The 22924-nt window shown below is 41.5% G+C and overlaps 1 protein-coding gene across 1 annotated transcript; it reads left to right on the forward strand.

Annotated features, from left to right (window-relative positions):
* Nucleotides 1–15207: 15207 nt before the first annotated feature.
* LOC127307045 (inositol phosphorylceramide glucuronosyltransferase 1) lies at nucleotides 15208–20750 on the forward strand. Its single transcript, XM_051337738.2, has 10 exons — nucleotides 15208–15787; nucleotides 16178–16298; nucleotides 16482–16667; nucleotides 17141–17289; nucleotides 18631–18738; nucleotides 18822–18959; nucleotides 19061–19201; nucleotides 19650–19929; nucleotides 20008–20131; nucleotides 20414–20750. Exons 1-10 carry the CDS (start codon nucleotides 15311–15313, stop codon nucleotides 20535–20537), a joined length of 1848 nt encoding a protein of 615 aa, XP_051193698.1. The 5' UTR covers nucleotides 15208–15310; the 3' UTR covers nucleotides 20538–20750.
* The last annotated feature ends 2174 nt before the right edge of the window (nucleotides 20751–22924 follow it).

A 22924-nucleotide genomic window follows, 5' to 3' on the forward strand; every position in this document is an offset into this window, starting at 1 on the left:
TATACTTTGCACCTATTAATGAAGAAATACATAGAGCTTGCTAAAATTTGGTTTGCATAATTGGTCTCTCTAAGGTCTAGATAATTTCTAGTAAATTGTTTGAACAACAAGGAAGACGGTGTAGAGTCTTATAATGTTTACAATATGTCTTTTATGTGAGTTTTGCTGCACCGCTTCATCCTTATGTTTGTTTCAAATAACCTTGCTAGCCTAAAACTTGTATCGAGAGGGAATACTTCTCATGCATCCAAAATACTTGAGCCAACCACTATGCCATTTGTGTCCACCATAACTACCTACTACATGGTATTTCTCCGCCATTCCAAAGTAAATTGCTTGAGTGCTACCTTTAAATTTCCATTCTTCACCTTTACAATATATAGCTCATGGGACAAATAGCTTAAAAACTATTGTGGTATTGAATATGTACTTATGCACTTTATCTCTTATTAAGTTGCTCGTTGTGCGATAACCATGTTCCTGGGGACGCCATCAACTACTCTTTGTTGAATATCATGTGAGTTGCTATGCATGTTCGTCTTGTCTGAAGTAAGGGCGACCTACCACCTTATGGTTAGAGCGTGCATGTTGTTAGAGAAGAACATTGGGCCGCTAACTAAAGCCATGATCCATGGTGGAAGTTTCAGTTTTGGACATATATCCTCAATCTCATATGAGAAAATTAATTGTTGCTACATGCTTATGCATAAAAGAGGAGTCCATTATCTGTTGTCTATGTTGTCCCGGTATGGATGTCTAAGTTGAGAATAATCAATAGCGAGAAATCCAATGCGAGCTTTCTCCTTAGACCTTTGTACAGGCGGCATAGAGGTACCCCTTTGTGACACTTGGTTAAAACATGTGCATTGCGATAATCCCGGTAGTCCAAGCTAATTAGGACAAGGTGCGGGCACTATTAGTATACTATGCATGAGGCTTGCAACTTGTAAGATATAATTTACATGATACATATGCTTTATTACTACCGTTGACAAAATTGTTTCTTGTTTTCAAAATCAAAGCTCTAGCACAAATATAGCAATCGATGCTTTCCTCTTTGAAGGACCATTCTTTTACTTTTATGTTGAGTCAGTTCACCTATCTCTCTCCATCTCAAGAAGCAAACACTTGTGTGAACTGTGCATTGATTCTTACATACTTGCATATTGCACTTGTTATATTACTTTGCATTGACAACTATCCATGAGATATACATGTTACAAGTTGAAAGCAACCGCTGAAACTTCATCTTCCTTTGTGTTGCTTCAATGCCTTTACTTTGAATTATTGCTTTATGAGTTAACTCTTATGCAAGACTTATTGATGCTTGTCTTGAAGTACTATTCATGAAAAGTCTTTGCTTTATGATTCAGTTGTTTACTCATGTCATTTACCATTGTTTTGGATTGCTGCATTCATTACATGTGTTTACAATAGTATGATCAAGTTTATGATGGCATGTCACTCCAGAAATTATCTTTGTTATCGTTTACCTGCTCGGGACGAGCAGGAACTAAGCTTGGGGATGCTGATACGTCTCCGACGTATCGATAATTTCTTATGTTCCATGCCACATTGTTGATGATATCTACATGTTATATGCACATTTTATGTCATATTCGTGCATTTTCTGGAACTAACCTATTAACAAGATGCCGAAGTGCCAGTTCCTGTTTTCTGCTGTTTTTGGTTTCAGAAATCCTAGTAACGAAATATTCTCGGAATTGGACGAAATCAACGCCCAGGTTCCTATTTTGCCCGGAAGCATCCAGAACACACGAGAACCGCCAGAGAGGGGGCACAGGCCCACCAAACCCTAGGCCGGCGCGGCCAAGGGGGGGCCCGCGCCCCCCTATAGTGTCGTCACCCCTTCGACCTTCTGACGCCGCCTCTTCGCCTATATAAAGCCCCTGGACCTAAAACCTCGATACGAAAAAAGCCACGGTACGAGAAACCATCCAGAGCCGCCGCCATCGCGAAGCCAAGATTTGGGGGACAGGAGTCTCTATTCCGGCACGCCGCCGGGACGGGGAAGTGCCCCCGGAAGGCTCCTCCATCGACACCACCGCCATCTTCATCAACGCTGATGTCTCCCATGAGGAGGGAGTAGTTCTCCATCGAGGCTAAGGGCTGTACCGGTAGCTATGTGGTTCATCTCTCTCCTATGTACTTCAATACAATAATCTCATGAGCTGCCTTACATGATTGAGATTCATATGATGGTGCTTGTAATCTAGATGTCGTTATGCTAGTCAAGTGAATTTTACTTATGTGATCTCCGGAGACTCCTTGTCCCACGTGTGTAAAGGTGACAGTGTGTGCACCGTGTGGGTCTCTTAGGCTATATTTCACAGAATACTTATTCACTGTTATGAATGGCATAGTGAAGTGCTTATTTATATCTCTTTATGATTGCAATGTGTTTTGTATCACAATTTATCTATGTGCTACTCTAGTGATGTTATTAAAGTAGTTTATTCCTCCTGCACGGTGTAATGGTGACAGTGTGTGCATCCATGTTAGTACTTGGCGTAGGCTATGATCATGATCTCTTGTAGATTGTGAAGTTAACTATTGCTATGATGGTATTGATGTGATCTATTCCTCCTACATAGTGTGAAGGTGACAGTGTGCATGCTATGTTAGTACTTGGTTTAGTCGTGTTGATCTTTCATGCACTCTAAGGTTATTTAAATATGAACATTGAATTGTGGAGCTTGTTAACTCCGGCATTGAGGGTTCGTGTAATCCTACGCAATGGTGTTCATCATCCAACAAGAGAGTGTAGAGTATGCATTTATCTATTCTGTTATGTGATCAAAGTTGAGAGTGTCCACTAGTGAAAGTATGATCCCTAGGCCTTGTTCCTAAATACTGCTATCGCTGCTTGTTTACTGTTTTACTGTGTTACTACTGCTGCGTTACTACTGCTTGTTTACTGTCCTGGGCAAAGCACTTTTCTGGTGCCGTTGCTACTTTTATACCACCTGTATTTCACTATCTCTTCGCCGAACTAGTGCACCTATTTGGTGTGTTGGGGACACAAGAGACTTCTTGCTTTGTGGTTGCAGGGTTGCATGAGAGGGATATCTTTGACCTCTTCCTCCCTGAGTTCGATAAACCTTGGGTGATCCACTTAAGGGAAAACTTGCTGCTGTTCTACAAACCTCTGCTCTTGGAGGCCCAACACTGTCTACAGGAAAAGGAGGGGGCGTAGACATCAGACGCCTCTAATTTTGTTTGCATATTTTACGTGGCTTGGGATTTCCGAGTAACATCCGATCTACCTACGAACATGAACCACAAAGCCGATATAAGTGTTCTCAAGTGCAGATCGTAAATTGGATCTTATCTATGGTGAGAGAGACAAACACCCGCAAAGCCACTTATGCAATACAAGTTGCATGTCAACCGTGGAGGAAATATCATGAACGCGGTCATGTAAGGTTAGCCCGGTCCGCTTCATCTCACCATGCCGCAAGATGCAAAGTACACGATAAGCAAACGACAACAAAAGCATCAACGCCCACAAAACCTTTGTGTTCTACTCGTACAACCAATCTATGCATAGACATGCTCTGATCACTGTAGGGATTCGTAGCATAGAAAACAAAAAAAATCCTACTACAAGAACTAATAACAAGCCAAGATCTAATATAGTAGATGGTAGCAACGAGATGAGATTAACATACCCGCAAAAATCGCTAAGCGTTAACGAGATAAATCTCGTGGATGATGTAGTCGATCACTTGCCGCTCTCAAGAGCGCGTAGAATAACTTGACGATGGCGCAATCGGGCAGCACCTCCACACTCGGTCACACATAGGGTGTCTATGGAGACGTCCTTCTCCCCGTTCCAGCGGGAAGCGGAAGTAGTAGATCCTCATAGGAATCCTGGCAGCACGACGGCGTAGTGACGGTGATTGTGGAGAATTCCGGCAGGGCTTCGCCGTAGCCATGCGGGAGATAGGAGCAGGGTGTCACTAGTGTTTAGAGAGAGAGGGCTAGGGCGCCGGCCTTGGTGCCCTTTGGTGGTGCGGCTCAAGTGGTGGTCGGCCCTCCCCTCCTCTCCCCTTTAAATAGGTGGAAAAACCCTAGGGTCCAATCAAAATCCTGATGGGAGTCCAATTGCAAAACCTACCATAATGGGAAACCTAGTCAAGGTGGAATTGCTCCCTTTCCTTGTGGTGTGGCCGGCCAAGGTGGTGGAATCCACCATGAACTCCTCCTTCTGAAAGGACACGGATGTCGCCTAGAGGGGGGGTGAATAGGCGATTTAAAACTTTTACGAGATGGGCTTAACAAATGCGGAATAAAACTAGCGTTTACTTTGTCAAGCCCAAAGCCTATATACTATTGTTCACCTATGTGCACCAACAACTTATTCTAAGCAATGGTTCACCTATGTGCACCAATAACTTATGCTAAGCAATACAAGCAAGTATGTGATAGCAAGATATATATTACTTCAAGCACGATGGCTATCACAAGGTAAAGTGCATAAGAAAGAGCTCGGGTATAGAGATAACCGAGGCACGCGGGAGACGATGATTTATCCCGGAGTTCACACTCTTGCGAGTGCTAATCTCCGGTGGAGAGGTGCGGTTGCTTAGTGCTCCCGAACGCCACAAGAGGCTCACCTTGAGGTGTGGTTGCTCGATGCACACCAACGCCACAAAGGCCTCACCCCAAGATGCAGTACTCACACCACACACCGAACGCCACGAAGGCGCCTCACCTAAATCTCCGGTGACCCTCGCCACAAAGGCCTAGGTCACGGTTCCACTAAGGGATTTCCTTCGAAGCGGAAACCGGGCCTTACACAAAGATTGGGGCACACATCCACAACTTAATTGGAGACTCCCAACAAACCGCCACAAAGGCCTAGAATCCGTCTAGGGTTCCAAGAACCCAAGAGTAACAACCTTCTTGCTTTCACCACCACGAATCACCGTGGAGAACTCAAACCTATGCACCAAATGCAATGGCAAGAACACCACAAAGATGCTCAAATCCTTCTCTCTCAAATTCCAACAAAGCTACAAAAGCTATTGGAGGAATAAGAGAGGAAGAACAAAGAGGAGAACACAAAATCCTCCAATATCAAGATCTAGTGGGTTCCCCTCACAAAGAGGGGGATTTGATTGGTGAAGATGTAGATCTAGATCTCCTCTCTCTTTTCCCTCAAATGGGGGCAAGAATCATGGAGGGATTGAGAGATAGAGCAAGCTTCTCTAGTTCAACAATGGAGGAGAGAGAGAGTGAGAGAAGCCACCAGTCCAAGGAGGAAGAAGGGGGTCTTATATACCCCCTCCCAACGAAATATGACCGTTTGGGACCTCCCAGGCCGGAAAATCCGCCCCCGGGCCGGATTATCCGCCCCCCCGAAAATCGCCCCTGGACTCGGGCCGGATATTTGGCCGGATATTGCCCAGAATTGGTCATTCGGGCCGGATTATCCGCCCCCCCCCCCCCCCTCCCAGAAAACTGCAAAAACACCAAAACTAAAACGGGCATAACTTTAGCATCCAGACTCCGATTTTGATGATCTTGGGCTTGTTTTGAAGCTAGGAACAAGCCCTACAAGATCATGCAGGAAACCATCATAGTCCAACAAGGGAGGATAGAAACAAATGATGAAAGGTTTGACCTATCTAAAAAAGACATACCGGTAAAACCTCCAATCTCGAAAATGCAACAAGTTGCCCGTGCAAAAACCATTCTTGATGAACTAGAGCTTGTCATGAGAATAAGCACAAGCTCTAAATCATCACATGGATAAGATCCAAATAACAACCAAGAAAGATGATGAACCAAACTCGAAAACGCAACAAGTGATCTATGCGAAATCCGTTTTCGATGAACTAGAGCTTGTCATGAGAATAAGCACAAGCTCTAAAACATCACATGGATAAGGTCCAAATAACAACCAAGAAATATGATGCAAGGATGCAAAGGTTTGAGCTCTCTCCGAACGATACGATCGAGTTACTCACTCGAGAGCCCTCTTGATAGTACGACAACTAAACTATAAACCGGTCTCCAACTACACTATGAGACCGGTGAGAAAGAAACCCTATCAAGAGCAAACCTTATACTTGCGCATTCCACTTGAGCTTGATGACGATGATCTTGACCTCAACAAGATGGAACGCCTTTCTTGCTTGTGCTTGCTTGACGAAGTCTTGTGGATTGCTCCCCCATAATCCACCATGGGAGAGCTTCTTCTTCGGCGCATCTTCACATAACCATGACCACCATGTGGATTGCTCCCCCATAATCCACCATGGGAGAGCTTATTCTTCGGCGCATATTCACATATCCATGATCACCATATGGATGGCAAGACTCAAGCAAAGGATCTCTTCGAGATGGCTCATCTTGAACTTGCACTTCATTTCTCCATGGCAAGCTTCAAGCTTATGAACTCTTCGAGTTGACTCATCTTGAACTTGCACTTCATTCTTCATTCTTCATCATATTGATGTCTTGAAGTAACTTGAGGGCTCACTTCATCTTCATCTTCAAGACATACTTGACACTTGATATCCTTCATCAATTTCTTCTTATTGCAACCTAATACAAACATGTTGATGTCTTGAAGTAACTTGAGGGCTTACTTCATCTTCATCTTCAAGACATACTTGACACTTGATATCCTTCATCAAATTCTTCTTATTGCAACCTTGAAGCCAACAAATGGTTCAAGAATTGCCTATGGACAACTCCTACAAATATAACTCAATGCAAACATTAGTCCATAGGGATTGTCATTAATTACCAAAACCACACATGGGGGCTCCATTCACTTTCACCTTCCCACCTTGTGCGTCAGCTAGGGCTGCTGGAGTCCCTAACTCCACATGCTATAGTGAAATATTCCGGATGATTCTAGAACCTTCTAGAACCTTTCATAAATTCACCGGACCATTTCCAAACTTGGAATTTGACTTCTCGTATATGAATCTTATTCTCCGGACCATTCCGGAACTACTCGTGATATCCTGGATCTCATCCGAGACTCCGAACAATATTCGAACTCCATTCCATATTCCATATCTACTTCAAACAACATCGAACCTTAAGTGTGTCACCCTACGGTTCGTGAACTATGCAGACATGATCGAGACACTTCGCCGATCAATAACCAATAGCGGGACCTGGAGGTCCATAATGGATCCCACATATTCAACGATGACTTCATGCTCGAAAGAACCATTAACATACGATATAGATTCCCTTTGTCGCACGATATTTCACTTATCTGAAGTTTGATCATCGGTATCTCTATACCTAGTCCAACCTCGTTACCGATAAGTACTCTTTACTCGTACCGTGATATGGCATGCCTTGTGAGTCAGTCACATGCTTGCAAGCTAATTTGATGGTATTCCACCGAGAAGGCCCGGAGTATATCTATCCGTCATTTGGATGGACAAATCCCACTATTGATCCACGCGCTTCAATCTATACTTTCTGAACACTTAATGCCACATTTATAACTACTCATTTAAGAAGTAGTGTTTGATGTCATCAAAGCATCCATCCGGTGTAGGTGATTAACATCCATCCGGTGTAGGTGATTAACATGATCTCATGGTCGAAATATTAGGTTACTATGTATCTTAAAGCTTGAAGAAAAACGGACTTAATGACTTGATCATATACTACGCTTAATATGGGTATATGCCCATCACATCATTCACCTAATGATATGATCTTGTTATTAATAACATCAAATATTCATGATCATGAAACTATGATCATCTATTAATCAACAAGCTAGTTTAACAAGAGGCTTACTAGAGACTCTTTTATGTTTACAAAACACACAAGTATTAATGTTTTCGGTTAATACAATTGTAGTTGGGATGCAAATATTTATCATAAACACAAAGATATAATAATAACTATTTTATTATTATCTGTTGGGCATATCTCCAACAAATAGTTAGTATTACAAAAATACAATTTGAAGTCACTAACGCTTTAGTTGATGAATCTGTTTTAATAGAACACTAATTAAGTTGTTTGTTGCTCAAATTTGTTATTTTAAACATGAACTTGTATTAGAAGAATAAAACGCTGGCAGGAAACCGGGATTGTCGCAGCGGCCGCCACGTTTTTTCCCCTGAAAATTATAGCAGCGCTGCTTCCCAAAGACACAACTAGCCGCGTGTACAGGACGCGCCCCTGGCACGTCAGTGTGGTAAATCCGCACGCTACTGGTATTTCCGTTACCAACGGCATGGTAGGTGGCACGCCGCTGATATCATGTATGAGCGGTGAGATACCGGCAGCGTGTATGATTTTTGCATGCCGCGAGTAAGCTTTTTTCTACTAGTGTCTCCTGCAGATATTATTTGCTATGCGTGTGTATTTTCGAGGTATTGGGCGGGGCTTCAATTTGGAAATAGTAAAAGTGACATTTAAGCAGGTGCTGACACTTTCCCAAATATGGCATTATCGCTCCAAGCTTTTTCAACCGGGAAGAGCCGTCTGCACATCAAGGATGACCTGGGACCTTATGATGAGGAGGGATGGAGATTTTGATGAAAGCTCAAGCAAGAATTTAAATGGGTCATGCGGCTAGACTTTCGATGTTGAAGGTTGATTGTAATTTGTAAACTTTCTAAAGTTTGTTTGGTTGTGTTGACCTGTGGATGTCTGGTTATCCGAGGAGAGGCGTTGTTTCTGCTTTTGAGCTTCTTCAGGTTCTTTGTAACCTTGTTGGGGTTAGACAGTTTGCTCTTAATTTCTTTTCTACTCTTTTTTTGGATGCCTGTTTGGTGGTTCAGGTAAACGTAAAAGACTTGTTTTCTTATCTGATGATAGTGAAACCTGGAGCCTTTTGGCTTCGTATGGAAAAACAAATAGAAAAAAAGTTTAGTGCAAGTAAGAGTAAGACTAAATAAATGGATAACGCTGCTGCCGAAGGCTCGTGTTCACACTGAGTCTTCTTTCTCAGGCTCTGATCGACGCTTCTTTTTTGCGATGTTTTAAATCTAAAGCGAAATCTTTGCATTTGCCCGATACCATGACAGGACAAGAACGTTGTCTTAGAGAAGAAGGATAAGAAACAAGTAGGATTAAATTAGGGCAGTATTGTAAGAGGTGCATACGTTCACACACACATACGAGTGTGACCGAAGGTGTTTCATATGCACATAGCATAATACACGCATAATATTTAACAGCAAGTTCGCTGCATTATCGTCGTTTCGTCAGGCAATCGTCACTAGTCACCACGGAGCTAAGTCCATCCATCACGACCAAGCCAGCAAACTTAGACGTCGCTAATCCCGCATACGTTTCGAAGTGAGAAAAGGCTCTGACAAATGTCGAATCGGCTTAGCTTTACGACATTTCTTAACCTGGGTACGACATTTCCGTACAAAAAGTGGAATCTGAACTCTGAAGTGGGAGCCTCTTTATCTCCGTTCCGAGTGCTTTTGGATGCACGATCAGGAATCTCAAATGTCGAGGCTGAAGCCACCACCTGATCCACTAGCAAAGTTGCCAACAACGTAAGTACTAGCACGTAGTCTGAAAGTGCTTTGTTTACTTCGAATCGCAGAGTTGATATTTTGGATGTTAGTGAGAACAGGCATGTGAAAGAAAAGCACCATGGAAAGAGATTACGAGACTTATTCATAGCTGCAAGAAAACCTAGTGGGAATATGGAAGGATAGCAGGGTGTGGTGTCCTTCTGCTCCGGGTCAACACTGTGCAGGTATCAATCGAATGTTCATGAGTTTGGCGGTCTTGACAAGGGAACAACGTATTCGGGTATTACGGGATTCTCCGAGATAGAAAAGCAAGCTTGACCGTGAACCTGTTTGGTTTTACCAGGACTTATTATGGCTCGAAGACTTGGCCAAATGGAGTCTACTAAGCGGCTAAGATTCTGGTGACTATAGAACTTTGTCTCTTCTGGTAGGCAGCATCGAGTAGCTTTATTCTTTCCGCCGTGAAGTGAGCGTCAATATGGAGAAAATCTCTCCTAGAGTTGAACTCGTAGAAGAAGCACAATTTGACGTTATTAATTAACCAAACAATTTACCAAGTCAAAGAAACTAAAATAACCACAAAAAACATATATATCCTCGATAAAAGCTTGAAGTTGCATCCTTCAAACTCATCCATCTTTAGCTAGCTCCATTTTCTACATTTGTCATGTCTCCTGTAAAGGAATAGAGGACACCAAATCCTCATGAGTTTGACTAACCTCAAAGGATAGACAACTGAAATGTTCACCCCAAAGACAGCAGCAACAATCCATGTAAAGCTTGAACCGCTAAGAACAAAAGAGTGAAAACATGAGAAATTAAATTAGGCCAAAATAACTCGATAGCACAACCGGTAACAATAAAATGGACACATCTTCCACGCCACAACTGTCAAGACATACCGGATCGAGAGTCGATGATCCGAGAAGCCATAGCACCACATCCTCCCTTGTGTCAGCTGCGTAGGCCACGAGAACCACACAAGAATAGGGATATAGTCACATAACAAGTGATCTCTTATTACATGTGTATCTGCCTACCACTAACCACCAAGGATGCATAAACCTAATATTACAAGAACTAAAACCGCACTCTGAAAACAACCATTGGTCGTTCCCTTTCCCCCTCGGCTTTTGGTGTGAAACTAGCCGGTCATAATGCAAGGATTTTCATGATCGACGTCCAAGCACAATGGCGTTCTACTGTGTCTCTTGCATTTCAATGCTTTGCAGTTTTGTTTAGCAAGCCTTCAATTTCAACGTTACTTTTTTTAGAAGATAGTTCAATGGTAGCCTCTTCTTTTTTTAGGGGAAGTTCAATGGTAGCTTTGAGCATTTCAGTGGTACCTTTGATCATTTTAGTCAGACCCAACCCGCCAGCCCCTTCATTTGTTCGCAAGATCGAAGTAGGTTGAAGGGTCAGTTCCGGTCAGCCCAAGTGAGCAAAATCGGGAGGTGCTACCCACCGAGCTGGTCGGTGCCGATCGGGTTACCGCACACCCCCGCGCGCCCCGCGTTACCAACTGGGCCGCAGCCCAACAACAGGTAAGCCGTTTTTTTTTTCGTTTCTTTTTGTTTTCTGTTGTTTGTTTTCTTTTTTAAAAGACATCTTTTTTTAAAATCCGAACATTTTTCAAATTTTAATATTTTTCAAATTAAGAAGAAATCACTTTTTAAAAATCTGAACATTTTTCAGATTTGAAATTTTTTTAATTTGGAAAAAAATATTTTTTCTATGAACAATTTCAAAATTTGAACATTTCTGAATTTGAACAAATTTTATATTTCAACAATTTTCGAATTTGAACGATTTTCATATTAGAATAATTTTCGAATTTGAACAAATTTTGTATATGAATTTTTTTTATATTTGAACAATTTTTTAATTTGAACAGTTTTCATATTTGAATAATTTTCGAATTTTATTAATTCTCAAATTTGAACGTTTTTCAAATTTAGACATTTTTCGTATATAGACTTTTTAAATTTAAACAAAAAATAAACAGAAAGAAAAGAAAACAGAAAACAGAAAACAGAAGAAAAAAAAGAGAAAACGAAAACGAAATCGAAAAAACGCTAAATGGGCCAGGCCCAATACCCGACCAGGGTGTGCGGCAACCGCATCGGCACCGACCTGGTCGGTGTATAGGACTGGCCAGCAAAATCTGAGCCGGAAACAATGGGTGTACTGGCAGATGAATAATGGGCCATGTACTAACCATTAATCCTGGCCCAAACAGGCCTAACGGAGATATTTCATACTTGGGCTGTTGACTTTAGCACGAAAGGCCGAAGCTATGTTTACAACATTTTTCTAGGATGAACATTGGGTTTTCCTACTGCGTATATTTTTATAGATGTTGTACAAATGTTTGTTAGAAGTTTGATTACGAGTGAATATTTTATCCTGAGCTACATATATACATATAGATTTTTTAAAAGAATCAAAAACCATATTTTAAACTTAAAATGTCAAAAAATAAAATTATATATAGATGATGTTGTGTTCTACAAGAAGAAAAATTTAAGCTCGAGATACCTTATATTTTAGGCTGCATAGAAATGACAAAAGCTTCTGAGCAAAACCCAGTAGGAAATATAAGGTATCTACGGAGAACAGACTCGTATGTAGAGAGATCTGTGGTTGCCTAGACCACACTCTTACAGACCCATATCAGAACCAGGTGGTTGCCATCTATGTCAGGTCTCCATCTCTAAAAATGGGACATAAAATATGCAGTTGGTACATAAACATTTTGTGCAGGCCGATGTTGATGTCATTGAACAAATCAAGCTCAGCCAGCGGCGATCAGTGGATGTGCTGGCATGGGCGCCACCGCTATCGACCGTGTTCTCCGTCAAGAGTGTGTACTGACTCGACACGGATGTTCTGAGCATGCCTTCTCAAGACGGCACGAGCAGGGAACCGAATGGCCGAAGGGGCATTTGGCTACCTGGGAGAACAAGAAAAATTAATATGGAGTTAACTGATACGTTTGTTATTTGTGGGGTGGAATGCGAGAACACATTTGCAGTTGTCCTATGGCGAGGAACTTGTGGCAAGCGATGACGGAGATCTGGCCACTACCGACGCTCACTGATCTTACATCCTCGGATAGCGAGTGGCTCCTGCGCTTATTGGACGGGAGGACGGAGACGGTTCAGGTGATGATTCTAATGACTATTGTCGGAATGAAGTGGTTCACCATAAAACTGCACCGCCTACCGAGGTTTTCAAGAGATTTTTGTGTAGCTACTTACAATCACTGCTTACGATCAAGCATTTCCCTGATGCTGACCAGTGAAAAAAATAGCGCGCTATTTCACGCTAATAGCGGCGCTATAGCGTATTTGCGACTTGGACGCTACGCTATGCATTCTAGGCACGCTATGACGCTACACGCGCTAAAGACGCGCTATTCACGCTATTTGGCGCTATTCTTCCGCATAGCACGCTATTTTGCAGAGTAGTTTTTTAGTAGCTCATTCCATATTTTGACCCACTTGCGTATCCTAAATTCCTAATCCATGCAACCCTAGACTAAGAAACTCAGATCGCGCACTCCCCAACTCCTTGTCACCTGCTCTGCCTGGCAGGCGACGATGTGATGGCGCAGCTCCGCCCCCTTCTCCAATGTCAATTGGTGGTAAGCAGCCACGCCTAGCTTCACCTTCACGCCTTCACCCCGTGCCTCCTTTCCCCTCCTTCAATCCTTCTAGTTCGGAACAATGTGAATATGAACTATGATTTGTGATTTTGAGACTATGTCATATCAAATTATGGACTATGTGAACTATCTCTGGTTGATGTTTGGCTGCAAAATATCATATCCGAGATTTTATAGCTGCAGAGTGCTATATCTATTATTATATATATGCTGAAATCCTGAATTTTCATATATTTTTGTTAAGCGCTATTTTAAAAAATAGCACGCTATTAGCACGCTATAGCGTCTATAGCGTTTTTCTGAAGCCCACGCTATTTATGTTAGCGCGCTATTTTTTTCATTGATGCTGACCCAGCGAAAGGGAAGACACTATATGCTATGATGGCACTATTGACAATACGACAATGAGGAAGGTCAAGTTTGTCAAGTCACATAGACCATGGAGGAAACCCCTCAAAGGACATGTGAAGTTGACCATCAATTGTTCGTTCTGCTCGAAATCTAGAACAGGGCGCAGCGGAGGAATTCTGAGAAATGAAGGAGGGTTGTTATTATTTCAGCCAGTAGTTACCTGCCATGCTTGTGCCCACTTGAAGCTGAACTCGAGGCATGTCGACAAGGTCTTGCTTTGGCTCTTGACTGGTCCAATCTTCCTTGCATGGTAGAAATGGACTGTTTCGAGGCTGTGAAGATGATCAGCTCAGGTGAACTTGATCGTTCGCCACTCAGGCTTAGTCCAAGAGATCAAGCACATGATCGATGCTTTGCATAGTGTGTCTTTTGTTACTATTAGTCATGAGCAGAACCTTGTAAGTCATTTGTTGGCAAATTTATGCCGTACTAGTTCTACCTCTCGGGTCTGGCCTAGCTCAGGCCACGAGAATGTGTTGGCTTGGCTCAATGCCGCGCAGACTGATATATTAATATCATCGAAGGATATCAATTGTATGCATCCTCTGCAACAATGCAATATCCTATTTATAGTACGGATGCACATAGCTAAAAAAAGAAAAAGAAAACTAAGAGAAGAAAAAAATCCTTTACGGTATTTCAGCCCTAGCAGCAACAGTACATCCACCACCAAGATAACACCTGAACTCCAGGCTCTCCAAAAACGATGGCTCCAAAAAGGAAACAGTGCACAAGCGCCATCGTCGCTGATCGAAAGATCTTAGGTTTTCACTGTGAAGATAGTCCCCACTCTCAAAACAAGGTAAACCAAACAAGTTCTCCAACAACGGTATCTCCGAACTCAACGGCTCCCACGATTCGGAGCGTCTTCAACCATGTCATTGCCAGGCATAATCAATTAAGGTCAAATCTTAGATTTTCACCCTGAGAGGTAAGGCTCTGAACTTCACCTGTATTGCCGCCCCCACTTGCATATTGATGTTGCAAAATCCAGAATACCAAGCAAGTTTCTCAACAACACAGAGACTCGAACCTCCATCGTTAGTCCTCGAATCCGGTCTTCATGATATTTCTCCGCCTCTACCATGGACTAGAAAGTCATCTGATGGCAACACTGAACAGAGTTTTGCGTCGCTCCCTCCAGAATCAAATGGTCGGAATAAAAGCACGGGTCCGCACGACCAAATACCATCCGATTCAGGAAACTCCAGACATAGATACACTGTTACATTTGCTGGCGGAGCCTTCCGGAACTTTGCACTCCAGCCAAAACCAAAAGTCCTGCATCAAGTAGATCTTCATCTTGTTGCGAGAGGAACTCTAGAACCGTCACCTTTATTCAACTTGTGCGAACAGCCCGTCACCTTGCTCGAACTTCCGCACCGAACCCAACCGGCGGCCATGGGCCATCAGCAGGAATGGCGCCTCCCTGGGGAGAGGGATACGTCCGTCCTCTTCAAACGATCGCTGAGTGATTAATATATTGTTCCATTCGCAAAAAAAGAAAAAAGTAGAACATAACATTTTGTACGCGATTATTTTGGGAAGTTTAGAATGCGATTTCTCTTAAGCGGTAACCGCTCCTTGTTCCCGCGAAAAGGAAAAAAGATGAGAACCAGCTTATGTCGTGAATTCCGAGGTAGCGTCTGCTCCGACTGAAGATTTTTCCTTGTTCGTCCGGAGAAAGCTGAACATGTGAGGTGCAGCCGCCCGATCTGTCGCCATGTTCTCTTCCTCGAACCGCATTCGCAGCCAACGAGATCCACCTGTCGACGCACGCGCTTGCTCAAGTCGTGGTAATCGCCGCCGGCCTTGGACTTCATCCAGCCAACGGCCCACCAAGATTCCAAGCACCGCACAGCACAGCGCTCTCCGACGGAAAAGGCACGAGCTTCTCCGGGTAACCGTCGCTACTCGTTCCCCCTCCGCCGCGTCTCTCCCTGGGGAGCCGGTTCGGCCCGCGATGCGGCCCAGGCTGGGGCTCTGGGTAGCGCTCCTCGCCGCGGCGGCCCTGCTGGCCGTTGGCGGCGGCGGCGGGGTGGCGGCCGCGGAGGAGGCGTACGTGACGCTGCTCTACGGGGACGAGTTCGTCCTCGGCGTGCGCGTCCTCGGGAAGTCCATCCGCGACACCGGCACCCGCCGCGACCTCGTCGCGCTCGTCTCCGATGGCGTCTCCGAGTACTCGCGGAAGCTCCTCGAGGTATGCGCGAGCGTTTGTAGTTCAGTAAGGGAATTCAGCACAGTGCTTAGAGCATTTCCACTTCCACCGGCGCCACGCAATGCTCAACCAGCCTGTGCTCAACTAGATCATTCTGTAGTCGAGAATGAACACCTACATCTCGAATTTCTTCATAATTCTCGAGAAAAGCGGCCAACTAGCCCAGTACCAGCTCAACCTGAGCAACAGATTGTTTCTTGCTTCTCCAAGATACTGAATTCCTCCCAAGAAAAACAAAAACCTGAAGTCGATCACCTATCAACAGACTTGTTCTAGGGCCAAACAATTGCAGCATTCTCGTTTTTTTTTTGTTACATCCATGTTTTCAGATCCTGTTGCAGACTAACACCCATCTTTGATACTCTACAACAGGCTGATGGGTTTATGGTCAAGCATATAACATTGCTGGCTAATCCTAATCAAGTGAGACCAACAAGGTTTTGGGGTGTGTATACCAAATTAAAAATATTCAACATGACTGCTTACAGAAAAGGTATGGTTGGATAATAGTCTGATTTGATTTCTACTCTTTCATGAGTTTTTTAAATAATGACTAATCCATGAGTTTTTTTTTTCATTTTTTTTGTTACATATCTACTTTGGTGTAATTAGATATTATTTTATTATCTATCATTGGTTGAGCTTAGCATATTTCTCATAATCAACTATTGTCCAGTTGTTTATCTCGACGCAGACACCATTGTGGTGAAAAGTATTGAAGATCTTTTCAACTGTGGAAAGTTCTGTGCAAACTTGAAACATTCTGAGAGAATGAACTCTGGAGTAATGGTTGTTGAGCCATCTGAAACTCTTTTCAATGATATGATGGACAAGGTTGACAGCTTACCTTCCTACACGGGAGGTACATTTCCTTAGTTATTGTGCACGTTCTTCTTTGCATTTTTGTTCCCTTTTTATTTTTGGCTAGCCTAAGGTACTCATGCCTCTATTCTACTCCAATTGAAAACAGCCCTAGGTCCTGTACAGTTTTGCATCTTCTATCTCTGGCCCATGGTGTGTCAAGGAAAATACTAGTTCATGTTTCAGGAATTGAGATGAATTATATGAAGAAAATACCCTTTTTACTGAATATATGTATTACTTGCTAAAGATTTTTGTATAGTCTGGGAACCTCTTTTCCCAGTCATGTTACGGTTAGAGCTTTCAGTTAATTGACAGTAGGTGTTTTTTTTTCTGGGAATTCAGGGAAGTGTTGGTGCTACGCATGTACATATGTGTAGTTGTATTTGTTGCTGTCCTTTTCGTTCTAAACCTATCACTTATGTATATTTTATATCATTTGACACTGATTTAATACATGGTTTTTTGATGCAGGGGATCAAGGCTTTCTCAATTCGTATTATGCCGATTTTGCCAATTCCCGTGTTTATGAACCCAATAAACCTTTAATACCTGAACCTGAAACGCAACGCCTTTCCACATTGTATAATGCTGATGTTGGTCTTTATATGCTTGCCAATAAGGTTATACTCTAATTCACGCACTGATCACATGTTATTATATTACCTTCTCTACTACTGATATTTCTACTACTATTTGCATAATTTTCTCTATATCATCATATAATTAGGATCTCTGTGTACTCAATCCAGCATTTAGTTTATTCTCTTTACATGGTAACAGATATCCTTTGGATGTAAGCAATGGTACTAACAAAATTAATATGGATTGTATTTCTATGGCTCAGTTCCTTAGGATTGAACAACCACTCCATCCTTTTCTTTATACTCATTCGCGTAGGATTGAGGCACTTTCCTGTGTTTATCCTGTAGTTCCATCCAAATGGCCATTCCTTCAATTTCCCTGTGTTTTGCCATCCTCTGATTTGCACTTGCAAACCTGTCAGATTCCTTTATTTTTCCTATTCCTGTGTTTCTCAATCATGTGATCCAAAGAAGCAATTGATTTTAGTACACATATTATTATCTTTATTGAGGACCTATATATTCAAATATGTTTAAAATAGAATTTAAATGTTTTATTTACTAAGCATTTAATGTTTTATTTGAAAACATCTTTCATACTTTATTTGAACATTCTGCCGTACTTCACTACAGGTAGAGTAGAGGGATACTTTCTCTCGAAATATTAGAATTAGATAATGCCCCACCCCTTCTTGAAAGGAATATTGCATCACAGACAGAAAAAAATGTTTGTTTCAAGCTCTCTTCACATAGCAAGGTTATTGCTGAGTTTTTGTCTGATCTGCCCAAAATTACTTTTTTACCATAATCCTAACTACATCTTCTGCAAGACCTTCCCTTTCAAAATCAACTTAACCTGGGTTCGAAATTTCGAATCCTCGGCTCCTTTATAAAATGACAAGGCGTTTCTTCCCCTTGGACCTTCATTTTATTTTTGTTCACAGAAATTCAAAAATAAGACTGCTCAACCTAATGACTGACTCGGTTCAAATAAAGACATCCTTTTTTTAGAAAAAAGCACATGGGCCAATTTTTATTTCTGTTTTTACGAATAAAAGTAGAACACATCTCTCTAAATTGATTTTCCAAATCCTGACCCTTGCATGGAGATCTGCCAACTGGCAGTGCTTGTTCGAACCCTGTTTTTAGATATCCTTGTCTTATGTTTCTGTAGAGCATGATTATAGTAAAAAATGTGGTCTTTAGTGGCAAAGCACAAATGTTTCAGAATTGACACAAATGTTTGAATATCATGTACTAGCACAGGTATCATGAGATTTAGTACCTGAAGACCTTTAGCATCCTTATGTGAATTTGTTGTCATATACCATCTACAGCCTGTTGATTATTTGTGAACCACACCTTCTTACATTGCTTCAGTGGATGGTTGATGAGAAAGAACTCAGAGTTATTCACTACACTCTTGGGCCTCTTAAGCCTTGGGACTGGTGGACAGCCTGGCTTGTTAAACCTGTTGTTATATGGCAGGTAATTGTCTAATTTTTGCAGTTTTATATAAAAAATTAGGCAGCAACATGGTTTCAATGAATTTGTGTTATTCATGGTTGCAGAACGCTAGGCAAAATCTTGAAGAATCTCTTCCTGGAACTGGTGGAGGGAAAAACCCACATGATCAGCTGGTGATCAAAATTCTTTTCATTCTTCCCTTTTGCATGCTGCTGTGTGGTTATTATGGATCATGCTTTCAGGTTAAAGTCCTTTTTATGTTGAAAATATTTCCTTTAATTTCGAACAGAGGGAGTAGAGAATACGATATTTACGCTTCATAGCACTATCTTATGTTTTTCAGACTAATAAGGAACTGTTGAGTATAAGTACTTTGTGTGATTTTGCTCAACAAGCACGCTACAAGTTGAAGTCTGAAGAGGCACTTCCATCCTATTCAACAGTTGGAGTTACTTCATCTTCCTTCGGTGTATCAAATCAAAAGGTTGGTCCTTTTTTAACTATAAATGGTAGATTACTGTTCTTGCTATGAAATAAACACATATTACTGTCGTTGCAATAGATGACTGAGTAAAGTTATATAATCTATCAGATGGGCATCATTGTTTTAAGAATACGTTTTTTTTTCAATTTTCCCTAGCCATTCTTATGTAGTAACCCTTTATTCTCTGTCAGTGAATGGTAGCATTCTAAACAACTGTGACATCAATATACCATTGGAAATTCTTTGTACTTAAATTTGTCTACTGAAAGCCTGTAAAATCTTACAACTGGCAAGGTCTTGTTTTCTTGGACAAACTATTGAAGTGTTCATGTGGTGCAAAATAATAAGTGGACAAACTATTGAAGTGTTCATGTGTCCCATGCCGTCTTTCTACTAAACTAGCTCACATTCATGACGATAACTTGATTACTTCTTCACTCTCTTGCAGTTATCTAATGGAGCATATCTGAAGTTTCCTCCTTATTTCGGTGCAATCACTGTGCTGGTCTGTTTCATTTGTGCATCAGTATCTCTTGTGTTTGCCTTTATTATAATTCCACGGCAAGTGATGCCATGGACGGGTTTGCTGCTGATGTTCGAGTGGACCTTCATGGCGTTCTTTTTGTTGTTTGGGAGTTACCTTCGTTTTGTATACAAATGGGGAAGTTGCAGTGCAAATAATGTTGGCTATAGCAGTTTGGATTCATCAGAGAATCATACTGGCACAGGTACCTTAACTTTTAGAAATTTCCTGTAAATTTGAAGTTCCTTGTTCAAGCTAAACGTGCACTCTGGTTTGGTTGTAGGCCATCAGTGGAGTACATCTGACTGTGACAGAGCTTCGGCATTCTACTGGATGGGGATAGCTGCCATATCTACTATAGCACTATTATCACCAACTGTCTTCGGCATAACTGCTATTTTTGCAAAGTAAGATACCGGGTGCCTTCTTGTCTATGTTTCTTCATTTCAAAGGAAAGTGACAGAGTAATCTGACTATAACATGGGAATTCAGTTAAACCGGCTTTCTAACCCGTGGAAACTATATTGAGTTGTGATTAACGTCAAAATGTTTCTGGAAATTATTTCTGAATATGTCATATCTAATTGTGACTTGTAGCCTAAGGACTTTTACATCTGCATTGCAAGGTTTGCAATTTTGCTGTTCTTCGTGCGTCTGTATTGTCTTAACAAATTCCAATCCTTTGGCAGGCTTGGATTGATGGTAGCGGGTGGTGTGGTGCTGGCGTCGTTTATGACATACACTTCGGAGCATCTAGCTATGTCGGCCTTTGTCAAGGGTCAGAGAGATAGATCGAAACGCCCTGAGAGGTAGAAGCATTTTTTTTGGATAGTAATTACATGGCATATAGTTTTTCAGTATTCTGTGTCATATGCCCCTGTTGTATCATACTCCGTAGGTTTTTTTCCTTGGTGTGCTTATCCTAGTTTGTAATCAGAATATTCTTATGATTCATTTCAATAGAAAAGGCCAGGAACAAAAAAGTGATTCGTTAAATGGAACACAACTATATAAACCTCTTTTAGCCTCTGTTTTAAATAGCCGGCTATAGTCTCGCTATAGACTTTCCTGCATGATGCAGCTAACTGCTATAGCCTATAGCTTATAGTCTAGCTAAAGGTGTCAAAGTCCTTAAATAATAGCTGTTTTGCGAGGCTGCGGCTATAGCCTACAGCCGGCTATTTAAAACCAACTCCTTGATGTGCTTAGCTGAAAATATCCCCACACCTCTTTCTCTACGGGCAATGAAGCACGAGATGAGCTGAAGATTGAAACACTCGTTATGAGGCAATCATCTGCAAGCAGTCTGGCAATCCAATTTTCCTCCGGGGGAGCAGCCTAGGAAGTAGTAGGAGTAGTATTTTACATTGCCTTCGAAGTTTATCTTCCACACACTTTGAAACTACGACTGTGTAGTACTTCCGAATTTCCGACAAAGTGTGTATCATACGCAGGCTTGGCAGATAATTTGCCATCTGAGCTTTGTCCCTAGTGGTTGTGACGAATCTGCTGCCAAAGATGTAGTATTCCATCCGTGTCTGCACTCAAACGGTCTAGACAAATTTGGCGGTCTAGACAAAGGAGTAGTTGATTTAGAACGGAGGAATGCGAACTTAACAAGCTGAACATCGTTGCATATTTTATTTAAACCATTCTCGAACCTTCATTTAATAAAGCATCTTTAGCAGATAAGCACTTTTTGGCAGGTTGAAAATTCCGGTGCCCTCTCCTCGGGACCCTGTCCATATAATCCATCTATCACTTGATGAACTTGCTTGTGAGCCATCTCCTAGGTCGTGTTTAGTCGTTCACATGCTTTTCTTTTTCTAGTCTTGACTCGGTGGAGGCGGTTTGTAACATCAAGCGAGACTAAAGGCCTCAATGGGACTTTTCCATTCAATTTTTTCCCATGCACTAGCACGCATAATTTATGAGTTCTTCCGTCCGGCTTCCAAGTGTTTTGCGTGCATGTTAATGATATTAGTATCATATCAATTCTATTAACCTGTTGGTTACGATGTTACACTTCTTTATTGTTTGAATTTTCAATAATTCTTTTAAGAAATAAAAGTAATGACGTAATGATAATTTTGAATAAATAAATAATAATACTTTTTTAAATATATTTTTACAAAACCTACACCCTGATTTTTTTTCATATTTCCCTTTGGCAGTTTGAGAATCTAAAAATTAGCTAATCAGGTAAATCCCGGTGAATTTGGATGTAACTTTTCGCATAGATACATTTTCATATATTAAACATTTTTTCGAGTTCGTGTGCAAAAGATAGTCCCATTTTACTGAAAAATACTAATTTTTACAAAATAAGTCAAAATTCATCTTTGTCATTTTTCATAATAGCTAGATCACTTAACCTACCTACATCTAAAAGGATTTTAATTTGAATTTTCTATCATTTTATTTTGTATTTTACAAAGCTAAAAAAAAGCGATCTAGGGGGTGGAGCCAAAAAAACTCTAGAAAACCTGTAGTCCCACTTGGTGTTACAAACCATGACTAAAAGTTTCTTTAATCCCGGTTTATAGCACCAACCGAGACTAAAGACTTTCGCACCAGAGGCAGCCTGATGCAACCGCTTTAGTCTCGGTTGGTGTCTTCAGCTGGTACTAAAGATCCTATTTGAATCGGGATTAAAATTGTGCAGGCGTCCTAGTAGTCCCAGATCTAAACACGACCGGAACTAATGCTCTGGACAATTCCGAACAAAAGGCTCTCTTTTTCTACTAGTGATAAATGACGCGAGTGTGACGTTTTGGAGGCCGAGCTACATGTAGCTCTTTATTTCCAGCCACTTAAAATTTGTGTTTCAAAGTTTCAAAAAAAAATCCGAAACAAATTCTAGAGGTAGCCAATGATGAATGCTACAACGGTGTAAAATCTCATTGCAAAATAATTTGTATTCTAGGCTACATGAAATTGGCAAAATCTGACAAATTTTATGGTCTTGAGCTGTGCACTATTAGCCTAGAATATGAATTAGTTTGTATTGAGATTTTACACCATTGTAGTATACATTATTATCTATCTGTAGAATTTTAGTTTAAATTTTTTGAAACTTTAAAACGTAAATTCTGAGTCTCTGCAAATAAAGGACTACATGTAGCTCGGCTTCAGTTTAGAGTTTGTATTTTGCTACAGGTGCTGGGAAACTTGCTCCACCAAGAGTAGTGGCGATCTTT

This window comes from Lolium perenne, chromosome 6 (genome assembly GCF_019359855.2).
Source record: "Lolium perenne isolate Kyuss_39 chromosome 6, Kyuss_2.0, whole genome shotgun sequence".
Classification (NCBI taxonomy): Eukaryota; Viridiplantae; Streptophyta; class Magnoliopsida; order Poales; family Poaceae; genus Lolium; species Lolium perenne.